The sequence below is a fragment of the Dermacentor andersoni genome, chromosome 2 (genome assembly GCF_023375885.2).
Source record: "Dermacentor andersoni chromosome 2, qqDerAnde1_hic_scaffold, whole genome shotgun sequence".
NCBI lineage: Eukaryota > Metazoa > Arthropoda > Arachnida > Ixodida > Ixodidae > Dermacentor > Dermacentor andersoni.
This window is the reverse complement of record NC_092815.1, coordinates 185512466-185539764: the sequence shown is the minus strand read 5'-3', so window position 1 is coordinate 185539764 and position 27299 is coordinate 185512466. Positions and strand designations below refer to the sequence as shown.

General features: G+C 47.1%; 1 protein-coding gene across 1 annotated transcript in view; it reads right to left on the bottom strand.

Moving 5' to 3' along the window:
• Window positions 1-1760: 1760 nt before the first annotated feature.
• The window catches only part of LOC126540826 (uncharacterized), a 134697-nt gene continuing 109158 nt past the window's right edge, over window positions 1761-27299 (bottom strand). The window contains exons 6-9 of the mRNA XM_072286198.1: window positions 24641-24732; window positions 21757-21915; window positions 16524-16593; window positions 1761-1914 (exon numbers count right to left, since the gene is read on the bottom strand). Of these exons, the coding sequence (XP_072142299.1) occupies window positions 1847-1914; window positions 16524-16593; window positions 21757-21915; window positions 24641-24732 (389 nt within the window). The 3' untranslated portion in view covers window positions 1761-1846. The remainder of the gene's footprint in view (window positions 1915-16523; window positions 16594-21756; window positions 21916-24640; window positions 24733-27299) is intronic.

Below are 27299 nucleotides of genomic sequence, written 5' to 3'. Positions count from 1 at the left end.
TGCCGACGTCACTCTCGTCGAATTCTTGATTCGTCGCAGAGATGGCTGGGTGCTTCTTGAAGTCCCCCTCGTTGAATTCTTGATTCATCGCGGAGAAGTGGGAGCTCCCGTCGCCTCGCTGATAGCCACGTGGTGCACGTAGTTTGGCAGCTCCCGTCGCCTCGATGATAGGCACGTGGTATTGCACAACAATGCTCCTTTTTCTGCACACGCTCTAGAAAATTAGCCAGTTGATCAGACAATATTGTACATATTTCTTGACAGCTTCAACGGTCTGTTTCAGAGGCATCAGGAATTCCAGTTTTTGATTAAAAGCTAGCAGTATATGCCACATGTTGTGCATATTTGACTCGGTGGCTGTGAGGCTGTGGAGAGTCAGAGCTTTTGGTGCTCTAGATTTATTGCGCCTTCAAGGTTTTCTATAGTAATTTTTAGATTTAAGCGCAGTTTCTGATACGCTAGCGCATTTGCGTTCATGGAACACGGTGTTGCATACACTGCAGGACAGGCCATAGTGATCTTCCAGAACTGATTGACACTCTGGTCATTCATCACCATTGTAAATTGCGGCACACTTCGCAGCAGCAGCAGTGAGACAATTTCCAAACTAATATTTTTCCTACGAAAAAAAGGAGAGAGCACCAACCTGCAACACCAGAGGATACAAATTAAACAGATGTCGTGGCCACTGCTGCTGCAAAAGTGTTTTTCAGGGTGCCACCGGGCCGCTTATTATACTGTGTCTGTCGATGGTGGCGCCGACCGACGAGTCATTAAGCTGCGATAGTAAATCCTGGCGTCGTAAGGGCACGTGCAGTGGATTTGCTCTTTTCTTTTTCTTTAGCTCGTCGTCGTATTTTGCATCTTCCAGGATTCTGCAGCAGCACAACATACAGATTAAAGAGATGTTGTCGTGGCCGCTGCTGCTGCCAAAGATCGCGAGAGGCTGCGCGTGGGTGAGGCGCGGGCGCGATTCACAGCAGCCGCCGCGTGACCTCTGCTCATGCAGTGCTTTGGTGAACGAACGACGCGCGCTACTCTGGCGCCATCTCGTAGTCACCGTCGCCACTGAGTCCGTCTTGCGTGGCACTACGCTTTTCTTCTCACGATTGACATACCCTCCGTCTGCGCATTCAGCCTGATGGTTATTCTGCACCCTCCTCCTTCGCTTTCCTGTTCCGCTCTCTTCGCTATTGCCGTCTTTCATCTTCCGCTGCGCTCTGCGTTTGCTCGCATCCTACGTTGGGCTCGTTCACTCGGTTACGAGGTACGATGCCGACGCTCGCCACACGGATGGGCGCCTAGGTGGCGCGCTGTAAAAACACTGTTCATGTAGAAACAGACGGTCAGTGAGGTCAAGGCAGTAAATGGAGCTAGTTGGTCTGCCAGGCTGGGATCGTCTGTAGACCTAAAATGACCAAGGACAGATAATAGCACCAGGTCTTATCGTGTCTGCCGATGTTTGTCTTCTTAGCGCTAAGATTTCTGTATGCGAGTGAGATGCAAACATCAGGAGTGGTAACTTGTGCAAAGTGCCAAGTCTACGTCATGAACAAAACACGTACATTAATACAGCGCAGCACATAAACACCGTGTAGAAAATGTACTAGCTGGAATAAATTTATTGCGCATCGCAATAAATTATTACAAGGGTACCGTTTGACGGACTGTGATTCGTCTTAGCTGTAAGTTCAACTGCTGCGCGAGTCAAAATAGAGATAAGCGACAGGACAATGTGTTTTCTCATGCTTTTAGTTTCCTTTAGCGCCTATATTGCGCAGTATCTCATGTTTACTGCGTAAACTATTACATTTCCTAGGAGAGCTCACACTCTCAACAGCCTGTTCTATAAAAGGCCATAGCGCTCCTGGCGAATCAAGTCTTTTGGCCGAAGAGCGCCCACGCACGAGTCACCTGCAACAAGAAAATAAGAAGTGAGGGTGCATCATTAAACGCAGATTACTCTTGCAGAACACAAAACAATAAACATCACGCAGTTACGCAGATAATCGGAATCACGTTGTTTTGTAGCGCCACAAGAACGACAGAAACCACAAGCATAGAGAGGTAACATCTAAATGTGGTGTTAGTTAGCGGTGGCAGTGAAAAAATTTAGAAAAGTGCGTGCAGTTTATGACTTCATAACATCAAAGACGACATCCTGTTCCCATTTTATTTTCTTCTAGATGGACTCAGCTTTCCCCCAGGTATCACTTTACGGTTCCCCTAACCGTGATACAGTAAAATTCGAAATCAGCAATAAGAGGAAAACTCGGAAGTCAACAATAGAAACTGCTGGTGGTTTTCTACCGTGAAATGGGCAGTAAGAAAAGGTACGTAAAAAAAAAGAAGGGCATGTGTTGGAAAGCAACCTATATGCACAAACGACGGGCGTTCACAGTCTATGCAGAAGGCGTTGCAATGTTTCATTGCCATAGGCGAGCTCTATAGCTTTCTGTGAGGGTGATTCTCTAGAACAGTCCTCTTGCTGTATTTTTTCCGCTTCATGTATTTTCAAACATCTCATCTCAGGAAGCCCTGCATATAGCCGAGCTGGTATGTTGAGCTTCCATTAAATTCTCTCTACCTCTTTCGAAACCAGCCTCACGATAACTTCTGTCCTGCCATCTCTTTGTCGACAAGTCCGCCTACGGTGGCAACTCAAAAGTAGGAAAGTGGTCAAGGGTATCTTCGGTGATCTCATCGCAACCGCAGACCTTACGCGAACCTCTGTCCATCCTGCTGGTCAAAAAAAATGCAGAGAAGTGCAATTCAGCGGAATACATCAACTGTCATTTGCACTTTCCTGGACCATTTGTAGGGCCTTAGAATGTCCTCTTTTCCGTTGTTAGGCAAGCCTTAGGTGCCGCTTCTGATTGAGTGTCGTCTTTAGATGGTAGTAACACCAAAAGTTTCACTTCCTTCTTCTGTACGTCCTCCTTAGCACTGCTATTGAGTTCTGTGGCGCTATAACGTAAAGCTATTCCAAACTGCTTCCATCCCACTTCTGCAACTAGCCCTCTATGATTGATCAAACGTATTTCCGGCTACGACCTCCCCGCTTCACCTGTTTGTGACATGACATCACGAAAACCGACAAAACTCCCTAATCTGATATGACGTTCACACTGATTATGCATAAATGTATCAAACAAAGAAAAAAATTCTTCACAATGGCGCACATTTTTCGCCATCATCCCACCGCTATTGGTAAAATGTTTGCTGGCTGCACCCACTTCGCCTTTAGGCCACATGACATCACAAAACCACGAAAGCTCACGACGTCAAGGTGACATTTACGCATTAAACATGCCTTGATGGGCCGAACAAAACTGAATTTTTTTCGAAATAGCCGGAGACTGCACTGTGCCGGAAAGAAAATAAGATGTCCGCTTACAGTCTTAAACAAATGTGCACCATTTGGGGTGTATGTTTGCGGCACAACAATAATCTTCATCTGTTTTGCTTGCGCTTGCTTTCTTGGAAACGCTGCGTTCGCTACTTTCCTTTTGAGAAAGCTCTGTCATACTCATAACGCGCATCCCGCCTGTGACTTGGAAGTACCGGGTTCGCAGCGTTAAAGAGAGGAAATGTGGACAAGACAGATGAAACGACCCAAAGGGGATAATTTTGCTTAAGAGTGTAGCCATCGCTGTGACACTGGCTACATGGGGTTGCCTGTGAGAACCAATCTATTTACGTATTTATAATAAACCCGTTACATGTCACTCTAACGTTCCTGATGCCTTTATTCACGTATACGACATTGCCCTGCCAACTTTTTTCGTTGTCGATCAGTTTTAGTGGCATTTTCCATCTTGTGGTTGCTATGGTGTACTTAGATTTAGGTGCACGTTAAAGAACCCCCGGTGGTCTAAATTTCCGGAGTCCTCCACTACGGCGTGCCTCATAATCAGGAAGTGGTTTTGGCACGTAAAACCCCATAATTTAATTTTTTTTTCATCTTGTAGTCGCACGCCGCCGCAATTTTCGCCCAGTCACTGCAAGCTGAGCAAGCGGAGGCGGGCCAATCCCAGACGCTGGACAAGACCACCCTCCTCATCCAGTTATACACTTTCAGTGCGCTAGTTCGGCGCCAACGTAACCCTCTCCACTTATGTGTGGTCCTCGCCCCTTATGAGCCAATTGGATAAGACTAGCCTGTAAAGGTCGGGAATGCAAGGTGAAATGAACAAGATGCTTGTCAAATGCATTTTTACACCTTCGTTAAGCCCTTGGGTGTCGCCCGTTGTGTTTGTTAAAAAGAAAGATGGCACGTGGCGTTCTTCCGTAGATTATCATCATCACAACGGAATAACGAAGAAGGACGTCTACTCCTTGCTTCGAATCGACGACGGGCTACATCAATTCAAAGTTATACCATTCGGTCTATGCAAAGCCCTAGGAACGTTCTAAGGTATGATGATCTCTTTGCTTCAAGGGTTCAAATGGTCGACATGCCTTTGCTACCTAGACAATGCTCTCGTGCTTTTCCCTGCTCTTGCGAAACACCTTGAGCGCTTATCATGTATTGAAGCATTTCGTAAGTCTGCGCTCTAACTGAATTTATTGAAGTGTTACTTCGGTCGCCGGTAGATTAAAGTGGTGGGTCACCTCGTCGACGCTTCTGCTATTCAACCAGATACGGAGAAAATTCGTGCTCGCACGTCATTTCCTGTACACCAACCGGTGAAAAACGCCCACAGTTTTGTAGGGCTAAGCTCCTACTTCCGAAGTTTCGAGAAAGATTTCGCAAGAATTGCCCGATCACTTACTGATCCTCTGAAGAAGGAAGTGCCGTTTACGCGGGGTCCCGCTGAAGCTTCCGGTCTTGCCCATCTCACTACCATTCTCAACACGCCACCAATACTGGCCCAATTGACTTGTTCTACTTTACAGAGGTGCGTACCGACCCCGGTGGTCACGGGATCGGAGGCGTCTTAGCCCAGCGACAAAGAGCCAAACTAATTTAATCGCCTAAGCTAGCCGCGTCCTCACAGCAGAGGAGTACTACTATTCGATTATAGAGCGCAAATGCCTGGCTCGCGGCTGGGTGTTTACTAATTTCCAACCGTATTTGTATGGCACGAACTTGTCGGTAATCACGGACCATGACGCGCTATGTTAGCTTTCGTCACTGAAGGATCCTACGGATAGGTTTGGCCGCTCAGCTCTGCGGCTACAAGAATATTCCGATATAGTAGTGCACAAGTCCGGCCGCCTACATGAAGACGCGAAATGTTTATCACGTTATCCAGCGGACGAGCCGCACGCCACCACTGACACCGATACCGACGCTTGCGTTTTCTCCGTTTCTGAACTCAACTTCTCCGTTGCGTTTCCTCCGTTTCTGAACTTCTCCATGACACCGACAAGCAATGATGCCACTTTGCACGCCATAATTGATCACTTGAAATCTTGGCATTCTGATTTATTCCTTGGCGTGTTTTTCCTCCGGGATGACGTATTATACCGCCAGAACGTTCGTCGTGATGGTCCTGCCCTACTCCCCGTCAGTCCTAAGCACCTCCAGTCAGCACTTCTCCATAAACTTCAAGACTTAGCAAATGATGGTCACCTCGGCGTCTCGCGCCCTTACGACCTTGTTCTTCGACGCTTCTTCTAGCCACGCCTTGCGCGCTGCGTCCGGAAATACTTTGTGTCTTGTGAGAAATGCCAGCGCCGAAAAACACCATCAACGCTCCCCGCCTTCAATCCCTTGACGTCCCGTCGGAGTCGTCCTTACGCGTTGGCTTGGACTTACTTGCCTTTTTCCCTCTATGAATGTCTGGCAGCAAGCGGGTTGCCGTTGCGGCAGCTTGCGCCACGCGTTACGCAGTCACCCAAGCACTTCCAACAAACTGCACCACAGATGTCGTCGATTTTCTCCCACACGATGTGATTTTACATTAAGGAGCTCCAGGCCAGCTGCTTACTGACCGTGGCCGGGCATTTATTTCAAAAGTCATCGCCGACATAGTACAGTCCTGCTCAACCAGGCACAAGCTGACTACGTCTTGCCATTCGCAAACTAATGGTCTCACACAAAGTGCCTCCATCGAACTCTGAGAGACATGCTTGCAAATATGTCTGGTCCGACGATACTGATTGGGACCTCGCTCCACCCAAGTCACATCTGCACGTAATTCTTCGCGCCATGACACTGCCGGTTATTCCCCGTTTTTTTCTTTTGTTCGGCAGCGAACAAACATTGCAACTGGACACATCCTTTCCATCCGACGCCGCAGAGGCCAGCGAATATGCACTAGTCGCCATCACCAGGGCAGCGCAAGCACGAGAAATAACCGACGCTCGCCTCCTGACCTCCCAAGAGAACCAACGGCGTTTTACGATCGACAACACTGAGACGTGCGCTTTTCACCTGGATCTCTGGTACATATTTTGTCCCCGATCGTCTATCGGCGGTTTCTGTTACGAAACCATAACTGACTCGCCCTCAGGGGGCGCTAACGTAGTGACGCGAAGCCTATTTAAGGCGCCACACTTAAAATAATTGTATGAACAGACTCTGTCTCGGTCCCCATCTGCGTCTCCGTGTCTCTCTCTTCAGGCCGCCGTCCCGGCGTGCCCAACGCGCCGGCGTAGCGTTCATGGCGGCCACGCCGACATAACATTTTGCGATGAGGGTAAACCCTTCCTTCTGAGCACGAAGCCATGTGCCATGTCATCAGAACAGGACATGGCGCAGTCGCCATTGCCATAGCCATTCCAACAACCCTTTAGAGACGAGAATGATCCAAGTACATGGCGCCTACATGTATGTTGCGCCTGCCAACTTCATCACGGCATCTTTCATTTCTCCTGCCGTTACTTCAGGCAGTATTTCTGCGTTTTATACGACTGCCTGATTCCTGCTTGCTACTTCACTTCTGCAAGCCCACTGTCCACTTCTGCTGCCCTCCTTGCTAAAGCATTTCTGCACTTTCTGCCTTTTAACGCGTCTTCGACGTCATCTGTCTCACCTCCGTCGCTACAGCGGCGTCGTCCTTACATCTGGCCTCACTTCAGTCCTGCCTGTTACTGCTCGGAATGAACGCCGGAATCCCCCCCCCCCTCCTTCTTGTCATTCCCCGGCGTACCGGCCATCCCTTGGCTAAAATGGTGACGTGTGTTGCAGGCATACATTGACGCCACCGCCAAGACCACTACGCCGGAACACAAAAAAGCGCTCCTCCTCAACGCGGTGGAAGGCGTCAGCGTTTCCTACATCATCGAAAGGCAGACTGAGGCCGAAGAAGGCACAGGGGACTTGGGGGCAGTTGAAGTTTCTGAAGTAGTGCTTCAAGTACTCCACCGGCACTTTTCTGCAGAAGAAGATGAATTTTGAAGCTGCGGCCATTTCAAGCGCACATTACAAAGTCCGGCAGAGCCTACTGCAGAATTTATCCAAGACGTTCAACGGCTCGCCAAATCCTACAAGTTTGGCACCTCTACCGACGTCATGGTCTAGGATCGGATCCTTTGCGGCTTGCAGTCACATCAACTTTGCCGCCAGTTCATTCAACTCAGCGAGTACTTTGCCGTCAAAAAAGCATTGAAAACTGCGCAGGAAGAGGAACGAACCGATAAAATAATAGAGAAGCTCGGCGTTCTACAAGTAGACACTCTTTAACAGCGTCGTCGGCCACAAGATAGCAGCCGCGACCAGTCTCGTCTTCCTCGGGACCTTCAAGATGGTAGTTACCTTTCCCGCCCTGCTGCATTTCAAGATGGCGGTCTTCCCCACCCCGTTCAAGTCCAAGATGGCGATCTTTCCCCCCTTTTCCAGTCCAAGATGGCGGTAACCTTCCCCGTCCGGTTCACTTCAATATGGCGGCCAGTGGACCGACGCTCCCCCACGACCGCGCCGAGATAACGGGCGCCGAAAGCATGGAGGTGGGCCTCCCCGTCAGGAATGGAGACAACCGAGCGCCTTCTCTGCCTCCGCGCCGTCGGCTTTCCCCGGCGGCTGTGTCCACCGTGGCTCGTCGCTGCACTGGGTGAATTTGCCAGGTTGTCCTGCCCGCCACAAACTCTGCCAGACATGTGGAAAGAACGAACATTTCCTCCAAATCTGCCCTTCACCCGAGAGTACATCGGGACCAGTCAACGAGCTGGAAACGCAAGACAGTACTACTATAAAGACAGCAACCATTCTACAGATTGACGACACTGTCGGCGCTTTACCGCTTATGCGCGTTCCCGTACAGTTCAGCAACGCGACTCTACAGTAGTATCGCGTTCCTGTGTGAATTTCCCGGTTTTGTTTTTTTCTCCTCTTCTTCTTCTTTCTCCTTTTATTCCCATTACCCCTTTCCCCGGCACAGGGTAGCTAGCCGGTACTTACACTGGCTAACCTGCCTGTCTTTCCTCCCCTTTGTCTCCTCCTCCTCCTCAGCAGTTGATGGTTGACACCGGAGCCGTTCTGTCGCTGATGAATCTTCAGGACTGCAACAAGGCACTTTTCACTTATCCGCTTGCTTCTATCCCATTTAATCATCCAGAACTACTCGGACCAGGTATAAAGAATTTGGGCTATTTCTCCGCAATCGTCAAGTTCCAATGTAACTCTGCTGCGCTGAACTTCTATGTCACTGAACGCGGTTCATCACATCTGAGACTCGACGCTATTAAGGCATTGAAGGTAGTGATCGGTGGAGCGACTTTGTCTTGTGTCCAAGCCTCATCTTCAGCACCGGACTTTAACATTGGTTCCCGCTGGACGGAATATCATCAGATTTCACTGAACTCATAAGGTGCAGTGGACTTTGACAGTGCACCGCAGGTCAATGCCTGTTCGACTTCACCACCAGCGAGAGTGAACCAGCGTAGAGTGTTGGAACAGTCTACCCCAGTTAAAGCGGCCCCACCGCAAGCTCCACGGAAAACCCAGGAGGACAGTACATAACCTTTCAGTTTGCATGTTGAACGCATTCCTACCTGGTTTTTCTACAGTCGCACGCATCGTAAGGCATACACGCCTCTCGTAAATAATTTTCCTAACACTCACATGCAACAGTTCCTTCAGATATGCTTTCAGTGAATTCCGCATTTCAGTGCAGTTCTCATTCACGAGTGCGTTCTGATACAGCTCGTAAAGTAGCTTGAATGAGTGTTTCATGTTCAGCCGTAAGGCAAGAGAGTCAGGCACGATTATTTAATCTGACTGACGTGACCAGTCAAAATGCTGCGCTCGTAGCGTCGCCTGCTGAGAGTTTCACAGGATTTGAGAATTCTGTTCAGGCACCAGTTCTACATCTGGCTGTAGCGCCCAGCCAACATGTACTTTCGCCTGATAGGCCTGTAACTGAACCTGGTGGTTCAATGCAGACACCTTCACAATGAATGACTCATGTGCCCAGTCCCCATCTTTCTCTGAAACACTTAACGCTCATATCTCCGAGCCTTCGTGCTCACATGCAGTCCTTCATAACTCTTTGCTCCCAGCTGAGCCTGCGAAGTGCGTCAGTGTTTATCATCATTATCATCAGCCTGTTTCATGTCCACTGCAGGACGGAGGCCTCTCCCTGCGATCTCCAATTACCTCTGTACTGCGCCAACCGATACTAACTAGTGCCCGCGAATTTCCTAATTTCATCGCTCCACATTATCTTTTGTCGTCCTCGATTGCGTTTCCCTTCTCTTGGTACCCGTTCGGTAACCCTAACGGTCCGATGGTTATCTAATCTGCGCAGTACATGACCTGCCCAGCTCGATCCTTTTCTCTTTATGTGAATTAGAATATCGCGTATACCCGTTTGTTCTTGATGCAAACCGCTCTCTTTCTGTCTTATAAAGTTATGCCTAACAATCTTCGTTCCATCGCTCTTTGTGCAGTCCTTAACTTGTTCTCAAGCTGCTTTGTCAGACTCCAAGTGTCTGCCCCATATGTCAGCACTGGTAAAATGCACTGATTTTACACCTTCGTTTTCAATGACAATGGTAAGCTTCGAAGTCAGGGGTTTTCAATGCCTGCCATATGCGATCCAACCCATTTTTATTCTTCTGTGAATTTCCTTCTCATGATCAGGGTTCCCTGTGATTAATTGAACTAGGTAAACGTACTCCTTCACAGACTCTAGAGGCTGACTGGCGATCTTGATATCTTGTTCCTTTGCCCGGCTATTCATCATTATCGTTGTCTTCTGCATATTAATCTTCAACTCCACTCTTATATTCTCTCTGTTAAGGTCCTCAATCATTTGTTGTAACTAGCCTGCATTGTTGCTGAATATAACAATGGCATCGGCAAACCGAAGGTTGCTGCAATATTCGCCGTCGATCTTTACTCCTAAGCCTTCCCAGTTTTATACCTTGAATACTTCTTCCGAGCACGCAGTGAATAGAATTGGACAGATTGTGTCTACCAGTCTGACCCCTTTCTTTATAAGTATATTCCTGCTTTTCTTGTGTAGATTGAAGGTAGCTGGTGCAACCTCTGTAGATATTTTCCAAGGTATTTACGTAAGCGTTCTGTATTCCTTGATTACGTAATGCCGCTATGACTGTTGGTATCTCTACTGAATCAAGTGCCTTTTCGTACCGCAATCCGCCTCTTTCATCTTCCTTTGCTGCCCTCTGACGCACGCCGCTGGAAACGTTTTGGAAGGGTGTCGGGGACTTCGCCGGTTGCTTCGCGTACCTGCGGCCATGTTTAGTGTGCATCGGTTGTGTGGTTCGTGGATCGCGATTAATTATTAATGGTTTCTCCGGGGCAGCATGTCGTTCATCCATCGAGTATAGTGGGTGAACACGCCCGAGTGCGATGTTGTGGTAACAGCGCGGCCGATAAAGGCACACTGAGCTTCGTCCGCTGACGCGACTGCCTTGAGTTAGTTGTCGCTGATGTCTGCGATTGCACATCGCTTTTTGTATTCCTTTTACACATTCACTAAACATTTCGCATATTCAAGAAGCCTTCGAGCGCCACCTTCCACGTGGGATCTGCCAATGTGGTGCATCGTTTACCTCTACAGCTTCAGATCGCTGTTAGCTTCGGTTATTATAGAAACGGCGCATCGCTGATGTGAAATAATTTCAAAACGTAGCAAAAAATGCAGGCAAGTCTGTGTCATCGACCGAGTCCATTAAACAACTGCAACTGTGATCCAGACACACATATATTACGGGCTGTTACAACTGATTCTCGCTTTTGTTTAACTTCATAATACTTACATTTTGCGCGTGCTATAAAGTATTTAGAACTGAGGTTAAACAGCGCGAATAAAACAAGGACACGAGGAAACAAATACCACAGACAAGCGCTGTGGTAATTGTTTCGTCGTGTCCTTGTTTTTTTCGCGCCGTTTAGCCTCAGTTCTAGATATGAACCAAGTAGCACTCATCAAGATCCTTCTAATATAAAGTGTTATTAGAGACAACTGTGCTCGGCATGAGTCCCCACTTGTAGGCCGTGTAGTTCTCTCTCGAAAAGGCGGATGCCATCGGTGACACCGTTGGCAACTGAGCGAGTTTATGCTGCTATATCGAATCCACTGTCTCTTCTTTCCTGTTTGACGCAGAGGTAAACAATGCTTCTTCGGAATTAAGAAATGTCAGCATAACAACACACACAGACCCACCATCTACGGGAATGCGACCGGCAGCGTTCGGGAACGGTGACCAAAGTACAAGATGCTGGTACAGCGCTGTGTCGCCGCTTGCCGCTTCCTGTGTACGTGCCGTGCGAAATGAAGAAGAGTTATCACTTCGCTATAGGGCCGCAACCTAACTATAAGAGCGGTTTCCTTCGTCCTGACTGCTTATTTTTTAAGTCCAGCTCCATCGGTAGTGGGTGCACGAACTCGACGGGGTCAGGCCTAACCCAAGCTTCGCTAAACAGAATCAACATTGACTCAAACTTCACGTGCACGGCTTGAGAGGACTGAAGCTCGTGCCTTTCAACTTCAAAGGCATGTCGACGCATTTTGAGCGCGAATAATATATCGAGAAGTCAATGAGCTGCATCTATCGCGTTGTCGGTTCGACGGCTGATCACGTAGGGTTCGGTCGGCACGCTGATTTTGTCGGTGCCGTCGACACGAAAGCCCATCGCGCTATATCATAACTCGCACCCGTCGGTTGCATCGTTGTCGGCCTATTGCGATCAAATGGTCTCAGTGACACAGTGCTGAGTAGTCGGCCAATCGTAGGCGTCTTGTCGGTCTCGATTCGACCCAATGTTACCACGCCTTAAAACAGTCTCGGAAGTCAGGCACGTGCTGCCACCACCAGCAACAGTGGGCCGACGCTACAAGAAGTCTGCGTCAGCAACGTGTATTTGAAGTGTTGCCCAAGTGTAACGAAGGGGTTTATCGAGAAATTTGACAGCCGTCAATGCAAGGCGCCAACTACGTGGTTCACGGCGCAGCCCGGACCAAGCTCTGGCCCTTTTCTGTTTCAAAGTGGAGTTTCAATCTTACGCACGTTTTCGGCACCGCACCGACCTCGAGCTATCAGTACAGTTTCAACGCGGTACATGGCACGAACGTTTACAACAGCGCGCGTCCAAGCGCTTTTTTCGCCCGGAGTACTTTCCCCCGATATCTGGCCGCGCGGTCACGCGCGCGTCCCTTCCAAATCGTTTCGCGACTAATACGTTAGGGCAGGGCGCATGCGCCGTCGCGCCGTGAAAAAGGCGGATTGTCTCGGCGGTCAAAAAGGCGGCGCCAGAAACCGCGCCACCTAAATGATTTTGTTCCCTGATGTTTAATGTGTTCGTATTGCATGTCATTACTTGTATATTTATGTAAAAACATGCACAGGTGTCCAGATATTTGGCTGCTGTGCAGTCCATTGAGTTACATGTCCGTCTTTAGTTGTGCGTTTAAATGTTGTTTTTGTGTTCTCATTGAAAAAAAAAGAAATCGAGTGCTTTATTTTCCTGCTTTTTCTACGTCAGGGAAGACAAAGTCGAGAGCCAGAGTAATGTATGTCATTCACCCCCCCCCCCCCCCCCCCAAACGTATAATGATGCTCCCTTACCTTTTGTGTAATACGCCTTCTGGAAATTGCTAATGTATAATGACACGGTTTCTTCTCAGAATAACTTCAAAAAGCGGGGGGATGATGCTATATCGGCGGTTTCGTTTCCGAAACCATAACTGACTCGCCTCCTACGTAGTGAGGTGGAGCCTATTTAAGGCGCCGCACTTAGAATAAACGGACTCTCTAACGCGGTCCCCGTCTGCGTTTCCGTCGTTGCAAATGGGTCGCAAGCCCCATGGGTAGCGTTGGCCTGGCGGCCTGGGGCACAGCTGGAAGCATCCGAAGGCCCTCGCAAAGGATGATTCGACTGCTAACAGAACAACTTGTTTATTCTAGCATCGCAAAAGAGCGGCCGGTCAGGTCGACCAAAGTGGAGAAACGGGAGACCACGTTACTCGACTGAATAAATCGAAGCTTCTCTCTTGGCGTCCGGGGGCAGCCGCTTTTATACTCTCGGAGTCGAGGGCAAAAAGGAACGGCTCGGAAGAGGCGCACGTGACGGCGGCGCACGGACACGTTGTGACAAGAAATGACGTATCCGCCGGGCCGGCGCCGGTCAGACCTCCTCGCTTCACAGTTGGGGAGCTCCTCTGCCCGACTGCCGCGCTTTGACAAGCGTGGGCACCAACACACACACACACACACACACACACACACACACACACACACACACACACACACACACACACACACACACACACACACACACACACACACACACACACACATGAAGACACGTGGCATTGAAACATGCCTGGACGCGCTTAGCAGGAGGCGTTGGGACAGCGCTGAAGTGGCCAAAATGTCCACCGCGGTGAACGAAGCCCCGGCGTCCGTTGCATCCGCGCCGGCTATACCGCACGTCGGAGGCGAAACGTAACACCGTGTCTCTCTCTTCAGGCCGCCGTCCCGGCGTGCCCAACGTGCCCGGCGTCGCGTTCATGGCGGCCACGCCGACGTAACACGCAATCCGCCACGTTAAGCTGTCAGAAAAACACCTGTCTCGGTACACAGCCCGATACCGAGAGCTGCATTCCGTGATTCGAGTTACATATGTAATCGCCCTAGGCAATGCTAGTGCCTCATCTGCCACTGATTTGTGCATGTCGCACGTTTCAAACTCTACTATTCTCTTGTCAACGCCGATATTCAGACGCACCGGGACGATGCTTCTGCCACCCGGGATAATACAGCATGCATATTGCACGTTTCTTTTCGACGATGCACGCGGGCGCCCCGACGAAGGCAAACTGCTCCTGATTCTCGAGCTGTCGGCTGATCAGGCCAGCACTGCAGTTGTTTTTGTAAATATGTCTTGTAAATAGTCTTCAGTGTTTAATCCATCGTTGGCGTAACAATGCTTTTCTGGGGCGTTCTCTTGTTTTGAATGCGCATTCACCTTTTTTTTTCATAGCATCTGGTAGAATCGACAGACGCTGCTGGTAATGGAAATTAATGCACTTCACAATGTGTCCTAGTAAAGAAGTGCTTTCCTTGTCAACGTTAGTTCAGCTATTGAGGGCCTCTCGCCGCCCGTCTGATACTCCGTGGCTATGAAGTGTCAGAGGGCACGCAACTTCATGTTACACTGCGGACGGCAATTTCAAAAAGAAAGTTGCAGCATTTTGGAAAAAGTGTATTGTATGCTATACATTGGAAAGATCGTTGAATGTATCTCCTAGGTATACTTTGTGGCGCACAATGCATTTCTTGGAAAGGGACAGAAGAAAGGAAGACAGTGAAGCGCCTTTTGGAATCGTCCGTTTGGAAGTCATTTTGGAAACGTTTAATATAGATTGCGCTGCGCGTGTGTCAGGAAGAAGGGTTAAAATCTGCTGAAGTTACTAATGACTGTAGGACGCGCTACCCACCTTCGGGGCATGCGCGCCTTTTGTTTGGCTGCCCAGACATGCAAGCAGATGGCGTTGTCGCCACACTCCAATGAACTCTGCTCCTCAACACTCCGAGGGCTCCTACTGTTAAATGGGTGTATCTAAGAAGATAAATATTACTGTACTCGAACGTGTGATCAATATACAAACAGTTTGCGAATAATAAAGTCAAGGAGATATACAAAAAGCACTTAATGAGGAGTTATTGTGACCAGCTCACAAATTTTTAGTTCCTGCGAACAGTTCGCAAGGCACAGCTGCGGCGCCATAAGAAAAGTTTCATGCATCCAACGTGTGTGCCAGCGCTGTTGAAAAATTTCGCGCACAGTTGCAGTCAGTCTTTGACAAGAAAGTTTCAAAGGTTCTCACAGGCATTTACCCTAGAATCTTAGAGGGCGTTAAGCTGTCAAGTACAAGGAAAATAAAAAATGCTTCATTCGCCTCTTTTACACTCGTTTTCAGCCTACGAGCTTATTCTCGGAGACGAAAGGCGCTCTCTTGAAATGCAAGACATCCAAATAACAAATATGCGTTACTGATATAAATTATGCAAAGAATATTAAGCAAAACGCTGACCTTTTTACTCGGAAATCGATTGAGTTCAATCCATTATGCGTGGATTTGTGCTTTTCTCATTGAATATTCAATAGCTTTCGTTGCGTATTTTGTTTTTCGATTTGTTACACTTGATGCACTACTGTAATGTTTTGTACTGCAAATATACAGTTTAATACCTGCTGATCGTGTCAGAACAATTGCGTTAAATGTGTTGGCTGCAGTATGTGGACTGAAAATAAGAAGTGGGCTCCCGCGTGCTTAGGAAAGCGATGTAAAGTGACGGCAAGCGCAATATTATTGCTACCTTTCAGATTGACAACTGAAAGCTTACCAGTTTTGTTACCATAAAGATGAGTTACAGGCATTTAATACATAAATCAGGTCGCGGTTTGCGAATGATTTACAGTGCCTATTTTGCCCAATATTTTGCCTAAAGTGAGGTTCCACATTTCTCGGCTAAAATTTGGTCTCCGCTTCTGAGTAAAGGCTACATCTATGCGCGCCAGGAAAAAGAATAATCAGACTTGTTTGGTTCCATTAGCACGGAACTAGATTGCTGCGACAACAGTTACTCTATAACCTGCCACCAGCTAAACCGCCAAGTATCGTCGCAGGACTATTCACGCATAGCAACAATAATAGCCAGAAACAGTATAGCGCGCATGAGAAATAGCCTGGAAAACACTTCACATGCAAAGAAACGAAACTGGATTTAAGAGTTTTTGCGTTCGTGTGCAGGGCCATTAACTACTAATTAATTTGAATGCATTATTTTGGAGGTAACGAAGCTGTATATCTGATTCGTTACTTTTCAGGCGCAGCGCAACTGTGAGTGTTAAATCCTCTTTAATGGTATGTTGAAAGTGCATTTGCATTTGGCTTTGTTTTTGTCGTACAGTAACAAGCTTTTGCACATATGCGCTGCTTTTATATTTCGTTGACTCCCGATTGCGGCAGCGTCAGGCTACATTCAGACTGTCAACTGCCGAACGTAACAGTTGAGGCCGCAGATAATTTTTTATCTGCTCTTATTAGCACAAGCACATGTTACATACAGGTTAGGGAAGTATGTTCTGTTACGCTCACCCATTAATGCGAGAGCCCTGTCAAGTTCCGTCGTGAGGATGTCCAGCATTTTCTTGACACCCACGGTTCCCTAAAATAAGAAGTTGCGGTCAACGTATGCTTGATGGTTTCGGTACTTAGATATTGAACAAAATGCTGCAGTTCCTGTGTTCGCGGAACCAAGCACGACTTCTGCTGTAGATAACCTCCGAGGATCTTCACCAAAAGCGTATACTTGGGTTTAGCGCCGGACCGTACGGTCATCTCCGGCGGCACGATCTATAAGTTGTAGTTATTGATTTGGTCTTTTGCAATTTAGAACACGGCAAAGCGAGTTTACTTTAGGGAGCAGTGGCTAGTAGAAATGGACTCAGTTCCATTTTTTTCATCGTCTAGTGATCAATACTGGCCGAAGAAGGAATGACGCCGGCGTCATTGTTTCGACAAGGAAGCCTGTCTACATCATATAGAGAACATAAAGATGTATCCTCTTGATCGCATTGTTTATGTAGGGGCTGGTGAAAAGTATGAATCTCCCATCTGAAGAAAGGATGCCGGAGAAGCAGGAACAGGAGTTTTGCATACCGTAAAATGGGGTTACTTTGTGACAGACTTCGTACGTTTTCATTCTCTCGCTGTACAATTATCAACATAAAGGCGAATGAATCGTGGCATAACGTTGCTAAAACCTTCCCTCACACGACGGTATGCTATACAAATCCGCATCTTTGATGCAAACGGCTATATTCAGATTAAAATCTGTCACAAAGTTCCCCCGTCGTGTGGGGCAACTTTGTGACAGAGTTGTTTTTGGCTGAATATGATTGGGGAAAAAAGAGCTGGCATAAAATTACCCCATGAAAAGTTTATTTGCGTTATCTACAATTGGTTTCTGCTCTGGCAACGCTGCAATTGTATTACAAATTATTAATACACGTACCTCCTCAATCAAGATCTTTTAACTCTAAGATACCTTGCTTGCCTACCGGCCTAGGGGATTAAATTGTGTACAAATTGCTTCTTTTGAGTACAAAATACCGTCTTCGCGGTCCGGCCATCTCCAGTTCTTTTTGGTCCTCTCCATAGTGCTAACGATGTACCCCTCAGGTTTGACTTCCGTCATTCTTCCCAGGAAAAGTTGTCCTTCCAAGTTTACTACGACAAAGTCATCCCCCTTGAAGGTGCTTTCTCCGGAACCCGTACCGCGGACCCTCGGGGCGTTCCTAGTATTTGGAATCACGGAAGTGGTAGGAGTGTCCGTATCCGATAGGTTGCCAAGACTACCGGCGAGTGCCTCGGAATCACTTGTATCTCCTTCCGACCACCTTTTGTTGTCGCCGTGCTGACCATCTGAAGATTCGCTGTCACTGGTTCCTTCTGCGCTGTCGTCCTCAAGAGAAGACCTCTTCCTAGGTCGTCTAGCTCTGATACCGGAGGAAGAACTGCCCTTCTTTCTGGTTGTCGGTTTCCCCGTCCTGCTGGCTTCTTCTACTTCGGCAACCGATATGCTTTTCCCCGCTGGGACGTTGAGCATCTTCCTCCTCTTGGTGGCCCGCTTTCCAGTCGCCTCTTTTCTTTATTTATTTAATTCCTCCAAGAAGACATGCCCTAGGACGTCTGTCAGGGATTTCAAGCTTTCCTCGAGGACTGATTTAGGTAGCCGTTGCAGCACCTCGGTCTTGTCCAGGGGGAAAATCCCGGTCTTCCGGAATCCTGACTTCAGGTTTGTTTTAATACTTTCTTCCAATTTGATCGTCATTTTTTTTTAGTAGACCGGGCAATTCGTCTTTTGGCACGGATGTGCAGCGGCTTCCAGAGGTTGACTCTTTCCATTCCGCCAAAAGTGAACGCCAAATTATTTGAGGCTACGAAAAACGGCGACATCGAGAGGCTGCAGTAGATGAGTCGCATTCGGTGATAGCGCGATGAACTTCACATTATTTTCTTCGCATAGACGAAGCACTTCGAGGCTAATGTGGGAACTCAAATTCTCCCCAATGAGAGCTTTTGGACCATCTTGCTTTTTCAATATGGGGAGCATAAGGGACATGAACCAATCTTCGAAAACTTGGTGATCAAACCAACCAGATTTCGTTCGAATATACCGGGCCCCCTCTTGTCCATTTTCTGTCCATGTCGACCAAAGCTTTTCTGCTTTGTAATTGACGTAAAGCGGAGCCAACTCTCCCGAAGCACTTCCACAAACCATAATGGAAGTACAGGCTATTGATGCGTTTTGATTTTTTTCTGGATGCTTAGCTCCTCTTCTAGTTATCACTTTTTGGCTCCCTGGATCATCCTGTACATTTGTTTCATCGTAGTTCCAAATGTTTTCGGCCGGAATACCATCTAGCTCTTTCTCCAGATGGCCAAAAACGTGTCAATCACATCTGCATCCGTTGAGGCCCTTGCATATGTGATGTTTTTTGACACGCGTTCAGAGAGGATATCTTTGTGACGTTTCATGAAAGAGTTTGCCCACTCCTTACCGGGAAAATTACCACCTTTGAAAGCAGACACTTTTCTTCCCATTCGGTCGAGATACGCCTTCACCAGACAACGCAAGTCAAACTTTGTCATTGGGAAGCCAAATGGAGACATTGCGATTGCATGAGCAATCAACCTCTGCTCCTCCTCTTCCGTAAAAACAGGTTGACGACCAACTTTTTGAGCCGGTCGATCGACTAAACCCCGAGCCTGTTTGGTCTTCAACCACAAGGTGTTCCGATGAATATTGAACCTAAGAGGAAAAACAAACAACACATAAGGCATAGGTAACGGTAATGCGTAGGTAAGGACCTAAAAACAAGAAAAAGAAAGATTTGTACTCACGAACCTTTCAGATGCTGCCCTCAATGACAATTTCTTTGAAAGGACCAACTGAACGGCATTATTCAACGTTTCTTGGGTATAATTTTGGTACGGCCGTGCACCAAGCTTCCTTTTATAATTCCTCATCTCTCTTAAACGGTGCGAAATCAACAAAACAACATATAATTTATATTAAAAACAGAGTGGGGTAACATTGAGACAGTTGGCGTGTCACAAAGTTACCCCCCGAAGTATCAACATTTCAGTTTCCTTTTTATAGCCTTAAACAAACACGACTTGATTAAATTTATATTACACTTTATTTTAGCCTACATATTAGCGATCAGAAGTACATACCTTTGTTCGCTGTTTTTCTTGTGCGGACGGGTCGAGCAAAGTTTACGGTGCTTCAACAATGCGCGCTAAAACACCCTTCAACCTGTTGGCGTCTAGAGTGGCTCCGGAGCGCGGGAACTCCGGCCAGCTGCCGCTAGGTGGCAGGGCATGTCAGGCGAGCTTGTTGAGTGGCTCCAGCTTTCCGGCGGCGCCTGGTCGTGACGCGTGATTTAAAATACAGAAAACCGAGCACGTGTCACAAAGTAACCCCTGCAGTCACAAAGTAACCTCATTTTACGGTAAAGCAACGGCTTTCCTCTTTCCAGCAACCTGATTTATCCCTAAAAGAGCTTTAGAGTTGTTCTTTGCAGAAAGATCACGTCGCCCAGAAATGCCAGCTGCATTTTGGGAGTAGGCGACGTGTGGACGGCCGGTTCCCTTTCCCCTCGCTTGTTAGTTCATTAATCTTAATGTAAAGCAAGCAGAAATAAGCGGCATCCAACACTCGTCTTCTATCCTCGTAATTTGCCCAATAAACATTTCAAGACCCCGCTTCTTGCTATTTCCTTGCAATAGCCGCGTTCGGTCGCCTGATGCTGCCTATTACATTGAACCCTTTCACACGCCAATTAATTCTGCCCATAGAAAGTTTTGCTTCAACACATTTTTCGCATTTTAAGAATAATGAACGCGTATTGCTGCTGAATGTCTTAAGATTCTTGAATTCTTCATTGAGTTTTCTCAATATTATTGAACGTGGTCTCTATTCGATAACTCTCTACAGAATATAGAGATATGAGAATAACAACGTCATTGCCAGCGTACTTAGGAAACACCCATCCGGCCATTTGAAATATCAACTGCACGTAAAACACTGAAAAACAATGAAAGAGGTGAACCCTCGACACAATGGCATACTGATACACGAGAGAGAACACACAGATGTCTACATTTCAACTCGTTTTGCTAAAACACACATATTCAAATTTTTCAGCACAGGTAAGATCAGAAGTGTTGCAAAATGTTTGCGATTTTAAATATCATTACTTTCTTCGGTGGTTGTGCTTTTCATGTAATATCTGCTTTGTGCAATAGTGCACACAGTGCCCGAAGGGGTTAAGGCATTAGATCAAATCAATGTTTTAGACAAATAAGGCTTTCTTTTTTTTTTGCAAGTAAGCATTATCATAGTTGCGAGGGGACCCTTAACCGGGACCAAATAAACTGTACTACTTCTAGCGCTATCAAACTCTCGTCTCAGTTCTTCGGTACGCACCAGGGGCTCAAATCACAAAGCTTTTTGTTCGTAAGTGGTGCTTGCCGTGGCAGTCCGTCTTCGATAATATGTCCAGAATCAGGATTGGCTCAAATTTTCTCTCGAGACAAATTCTAGCGCAAAAGTTTTGTGTAACTGCAGGCACAGGTGGACGGAATAATTACAGTTTTGAACCACAGCTTCTGTCAGCGTTGGTGCAGTTCCAGTTTGCTGCCGTGTACAATAATCTTTTTATCACTTTAACGGGACACTAAAGGGAAAAATGATTTCTTCTGCATCAGTAAATTGTCTTTCTACTACACCACTCTTATCACGATAAGACACTTGGTAAGCCAGAAAAAGCGCAAGAACGAAACACGGGTGGCGACGCCTCCTTGAAGCTCCCGAACGTAGTCGCTGTGACGTCATGGATCTTGATGGTACCTTCTAGGGCCTACTTAAGTATATAGCGGTACTGATTGAATACAATGTGTTATAAAGAAACCAAATATTAAACATGGCAAGTTTCGGGAACCTCTACTCAGCCAACGCTGCCTCAATGCGAAAACATGCTTTGGAATCCATGACGCCACACTGACGTACCTGCGTCGAGGTTTCGTGCAAAATTAAAATACTGATACTTCGACCTTCATTTTGTCATCTAATCATCAAACTATTATGTTGAAATGACTGCCTGCAGAGTTCTCAAACAATGCTTCATTAGTCTAAACTGATTTACTGTTTAACTTCAGTGTCCCTTTAAAGGTAAGAGTGTTAGCTGCAGCAAAAAAAAAGAAGAAAAAAAACCAGCACCCTAAAGGGTGTAAAAGTTTTCATTAGGTACGCTCTTACGTTGTAGGCAAGTCCCCAGAGCGCAGGCCTGCCGACGAACACAGCTTTGGCACCGAGGGCAAGCGCCTTGAGGACGTCAGTCCCGGTCCGCACGCCGCCGTCCAGGTAGATCTCCGTTTTGTTCCCTACGGCTTTCACGATCGCTGACAATGCCTCGATCTGCGGGTGACGAAGGTGGCTATGATAAGGACTTATGATAGCCGACTGTTTTCATTTTACAGAATAAGCTATTATGGACTCATTCAAGCAGCCGTTTCAGGTGGCGATGGTGTCTGCCGCCGCCGATGCCGCGCCGCCGCCTCCGCCACCGGTGTCCAAAGCAGTTGTCGGCAGGAATGAGAGAAAAAAAGTTTCCGCCACGATAAAACCTGGACCCGCTGTGTGGAAGTCAGCTACTGTACCACTAAGCCACGGCAGCGCTTTTCTTTATTGCAGTTGACACACTATTGTACAAAATAAGAAAACAACGCACGACAGAAATGTAAGGCGACTGAAAACGCGTTTAAAAGTCATGCAAACTCGCACAAGCGTCCAGTAATAGCATCCAGTCTTGCGATGGTTCTTGTGCAGCATACACACTACGAACGTAGGCAACAGATTCCTGAGAAAATGAACGACCGAATGCTTCGCGGTGGTTCAGCCTGCCTGTCACACATTCTTGAAACATTGTCAAACACAGCCAAAGGCTATGTAGATGAAGCACCATGAAGTGGTCATATGGTGGGTGACAGGGAGCTTAAACAGGTATGAAACCAATTGTGTATGGTGTGACCTCTAAAGGCTTTTCAAGTGCTGTTTGGAGAATGTCCCGGAAGAACACGACATCCCTACAAACTACAAAACAGTGATCAATCGTTTCAACATGTGGACGCAGGCGAGCTTTGTTGACCACGGCTCGAAGTAGCCCCGTTTTTTTCTAACCAGGTTCTGACAGGAAGGGTTGTGGGATGTAACTGGAAGAAAAAATGTTCTCATCCCTGGAGTACGTCTGGTTAATGGCATTGCAAATAAGGCGCACAATATTTGGGAACATGAAAAATGTGTCTTGAGTGCCGCGGAAATTTCTTTGCGGGAACCAGTGGAAATATATTGTATACTTAAGCGAGCCTTAAGAAAGTGAGGTCCTTCGACAACCTCCTTCAAGAAGCCACAAGGTGCCCGTGGTGCATCTCTGACAGATGATGACACTATTTCTGGAAGGTAATTCCTTAATCGACTTGTGCATTTTTTGAAGCGCTATCAATTAGTCTGCCAAGGCGTCTACACGGAGCGGCTACGAGTGAGCGCGCGCTGAGAACCGTGAGCATCGTTTGACCTTAAGTTTCGCGTAGATCGGGGCTGGTTGAGCGCTCAAAACTAGCCGAACCTGGCGAGACCCGACGGCTACGACACGGATACGCAGGGTGGCCTAAGTTTGTTTCCTACGCGGGATGCCGCGGCCCAGTGTGAGCAGACGATAGTAGGCTTCTTCCGGAAGTACGTAATTATTATCGAAATTTGAAAGCACAATTGCCCTTCAGCCTGTATAGTGAACTTCGTCAATAAACGTACACAGTAGGAAGAAGCGCACTCAACCAAACATGCGTTTTGACTGACGTCAGATATTGGCCAATAGCAGCCGCGTGTGGGAATCGGCTATATGGCGAAATTATGCGTCCAGAAGAGAGCGACCAGCAGGCGTGCGGTGAAATGAAAACGTTTGAGAGAAAGGTGACTTCAACCTCCGCTTATGAGCTCCATGCGCCGCGCACAACTGCACAACTTGGCTGAGATATTCCCAGCAGCGTATGCTATCCGCGGACTATGTTTTTGTCACGGATCCCGAGGAGTGGTTCAGGACCCCTTTAAAAAACTTTTGGATTTTTTCCAGAAGTATCATCAAACAATCGGGAGAATTCAGATAGGGCGGTAATTGCGTCCGCTACTGTTATCTCCGCCTTTGTAAAACGGTGATACTCTCTGGTTTTTCATATTGGTAGGGAATACTGAAGACGACATTAAAAAAGATAACATGCCCTCCATATACCAGCACACAATTGTCCACTTCAAACTTTCTTGCTTTTATTTGGAAGCTGTCGCATTGTTCAGATCGCACTGACTTGATGTTCAAGAAAGTGAAGAGCTGTCGCTGGGAGTAAATCTTGTAGAAGAAGAATTATATTTTTGAACGAAATATTTGTGAGCCTTCGATGGCATGTTCCTTAAAGTAGGAACTATTCACTTTCATATTATATAGGTCATTCAGGAGCCCCGCAAGAAATTTTGGACGCGTTATATTGTTGTCCAGTAAGGCCGTTTGGTATGCTTACCTGGAACTTGAGAGTTCTCTGTTTAATTAAGTACTGTACTTTTAAACAACTTTAGATCGTGCGATCATGGCTAAACATGAAGCACTAGTACTACTGCCTCCAGAGCCATAAGATACTCTGTAGGGACAGCTAACAGGCGAGCTATGGTCACTCTTATCAACTCTTATTCTTTCAGCCGATCAGGACGCGAGCACTATTCCCCCCAAAAATATAGCTGGGTATTTATGTTTGAGAAATTTATTCGCGATCATTATGATTACTTATGTCGTTTTATTGCAGAAACAATGTTATGATCCCCCACGCACAAGGTAATCATTATCCAGAAAAGCGACGTCATGAGAGATTCAGTTGCAGACAGTTGTTCGACGAGCTATTCGTCTGAATCTTTCTTCGGCATGGGTAAAGTAACGAATAGCATACAACGCAATGGTTGCAATTAGCAACCTCGTACCTTACCTGTCAAGCATTTCTAACGCTGTTTAACTAATGCTTGTTAGTGTTGTTAGTTCGGCTCACTAAAATTATGAGAATTTTAATCGTCACGCATGTTTGACGCATGCCGTATGTATGCTCACAGTGGCCGGTGCTCCATCCAGCTGCCGACCTCCATGGTTGGACACAAGAATGGCACTGGCGTTATACTCCACCGCAAGCTGGGCGTCCTCTGCTGCGAATTCCCCGGAAACCACCATGTCAGCATATGTTGAGCCACAGCAATGCCAAAAGCATAACACTCGTCTTATAGCACGAATGATGTTACCGCTTCCCCGATGTATGCGCTGCTCAAATTTAGCGCTCATAATCACGCGGTGGGATATACTAAACAGCTGGTATTGCTGTTGAAACTAGTGCCGTGACAACCATTGCTTAAAAAATATATATCCCCTGTCAGGAAATCTCCTCAGCTGTGAAAATGAGATATTGCAGTCATTGAATGTGAGAGAATTCATTTCAGTCCCGGCTGAATGAAGCCATGTGTGCGATGATATTAGGAGGAAGAAATTTAAATCGTTCACAGCCGTGGCAGCATTATTACGAGGTGACATTACGATATAATGTTACAATTATTACGACGCTAATTGGCAAGAAAGGCAACGGCTTGAAAGAGCTGACAGAATGTCAGGCCTTTTGCTGTTCCTGGATAGACAGAAAAGCTTTCAAACCGCGACTACCACGAGTACGGCTCAAAAGTATGAGCCCGTCGTAAGGCGATCGGAACGAACTACAAAAAGAACGGTTCCGTAGAAACAAACGTTTTGTTTGTTTATTTTTTTGAGCGTTTGAGACGTTTCGCGATTTGAGACTGGAGTTCCTTTCATTGGTAAGTTATGAGGTATGTTAATGTATTTTTTAATGTGGCGGAGCGATGGATGCTGTTGCCGAAACGGTAGTCTATGACGATGCGTGTCGAGACGTTAGGGTATATGTAAAAGTAAAAGAAATGCAAAAAATAAAACGCAAAAAATGAAGACAACAAGAAAAATAAAAATTACATATAAGACACTAAACAAACAGCAGATATATGTGTTTGTGCCTTTATTGAAGCAATGTACAATAACAACCATTTAGAAATTAATATAACTATTGAACCATACAGCTTCGCTGTCTTCCATCTTCACTTAGTGGAAAGGCTCGTAATTTTTTCGCACAAATTGTAACAATTAAGTCCAGTAGCTTTGATTCAGTAGTCACAAAGTATATTGTCACGTGGTGGTGACGTTAAGAACACAGTAGCAATACTGTGAAAGGCAAAACTAGATTTTATTGGGCGAACCTGTGCCCACAAAACAGGCTACACTTATAGCACAACGAGAGCGTCAAACACAGTCGGTGATCGTCGAAAAATCTCATCAGCGGGTCAAGCGCGTCGGCTTTTATAGATCAGTCGTCGAATGTTCCAGATTAACCGATGGGACCCGCGTGTCTACCACAAAGTTCTACACTATTCGCGTCGCGCATACATGCAATCAGATTACACAAGTTGCGGTGAAAGACAGTGGACGGAACCATCGACAACATTCCAGAAACTTCTTTTACATGCAGGCGCGTCCTGCGCTGCGAGATAACATTTGTTAGGCGGCCAAACGTGGTCGCCCGATAAAGATAAGTACACGTGTCAATATTTAGAAGCACGCGTACAGCGTTATTCACACTATTACGCTATGCAGGGCACCGTCGTGAGGAGCTGCGTTGACCGCCTATAAAACCCTGTGGGCGACAGCAGACGCGTTTCTTGAGCCAAGCATGATATGCCGGTACGGTGCCCGCAACAAGAAGTGATGATGTGGTTCAATACCCTTGCGTTGACGAGGTCAGTTTGACCGTGCTTGATTATGATCGCATGGCATTGCTTTACACCAGTGCACAAGATATTGCAGCATGCCGCGCGTCTTGATTTCCTTTCGTATTAAGGCGAAAGCTTAAGTGGCTCGTTGCGCGATGGCCTTGAAACAAACGTGACGTGTAGTCGAGTAGTAAAAAAAAAAAAAAACACGTGACCTTCTCCGAGCTAATGGCGACTGGAGAGGGAACCGAGCGGCGCGCGCAGACAGAAAAACAGGTGTTGCGTCACTGACGTCAGGCGGCGGCGGTGGCGGCAGTGGCACAGTCGACTGCGAAGCCAGAGGGACTGCTGTGAAGGACGCTCGCCAGGCCCCTAGCGGATTGCGCACAAGGCCTTGCAAGTACGCTATGGCCGAGGATGCTCGCCAAGCTAGAAACGGGGTGCAACGTGCGAAGGGGCAGGAGCATGGCGTACGACCGCGATTGCTGCTTTCCCCTGCTGAGAGGATGCAACGTAATGTTGTTCGGCTTGCATTACACATTTGTAACATTTACTAGCGACAAGCATGCTGCACCTTTAGCTAGTACATTAAGTGCCCGCATATGTCGTTGAGGACATCTACCTTAAGCGCCATGCGCATACTTCACACTCAGGTTCGTTATGTCTTACAAGGTGTATCACCCCTTTTATCCTATAACTTCTAACTTAATCAGAAGACGAAGAAGTTGCGGCAGACCACGCTCTTTCACATGGGCTACGCCGACTATCGACGTTTTAGCCGAAAACTCATCAACTGCACCAGCCTCGACTACCCGATCGGTTTCCACTCGACAAACGCTCCGTTTCAAGACCAAGTTCAAGTCCGTGAGAGAATTTTTCGTCATCCCACGCGACTTTGAAAATTCGAAGCGGCGGAAGCCCCTTTAGGCCTCGACAGGCTTAGCGCGTGA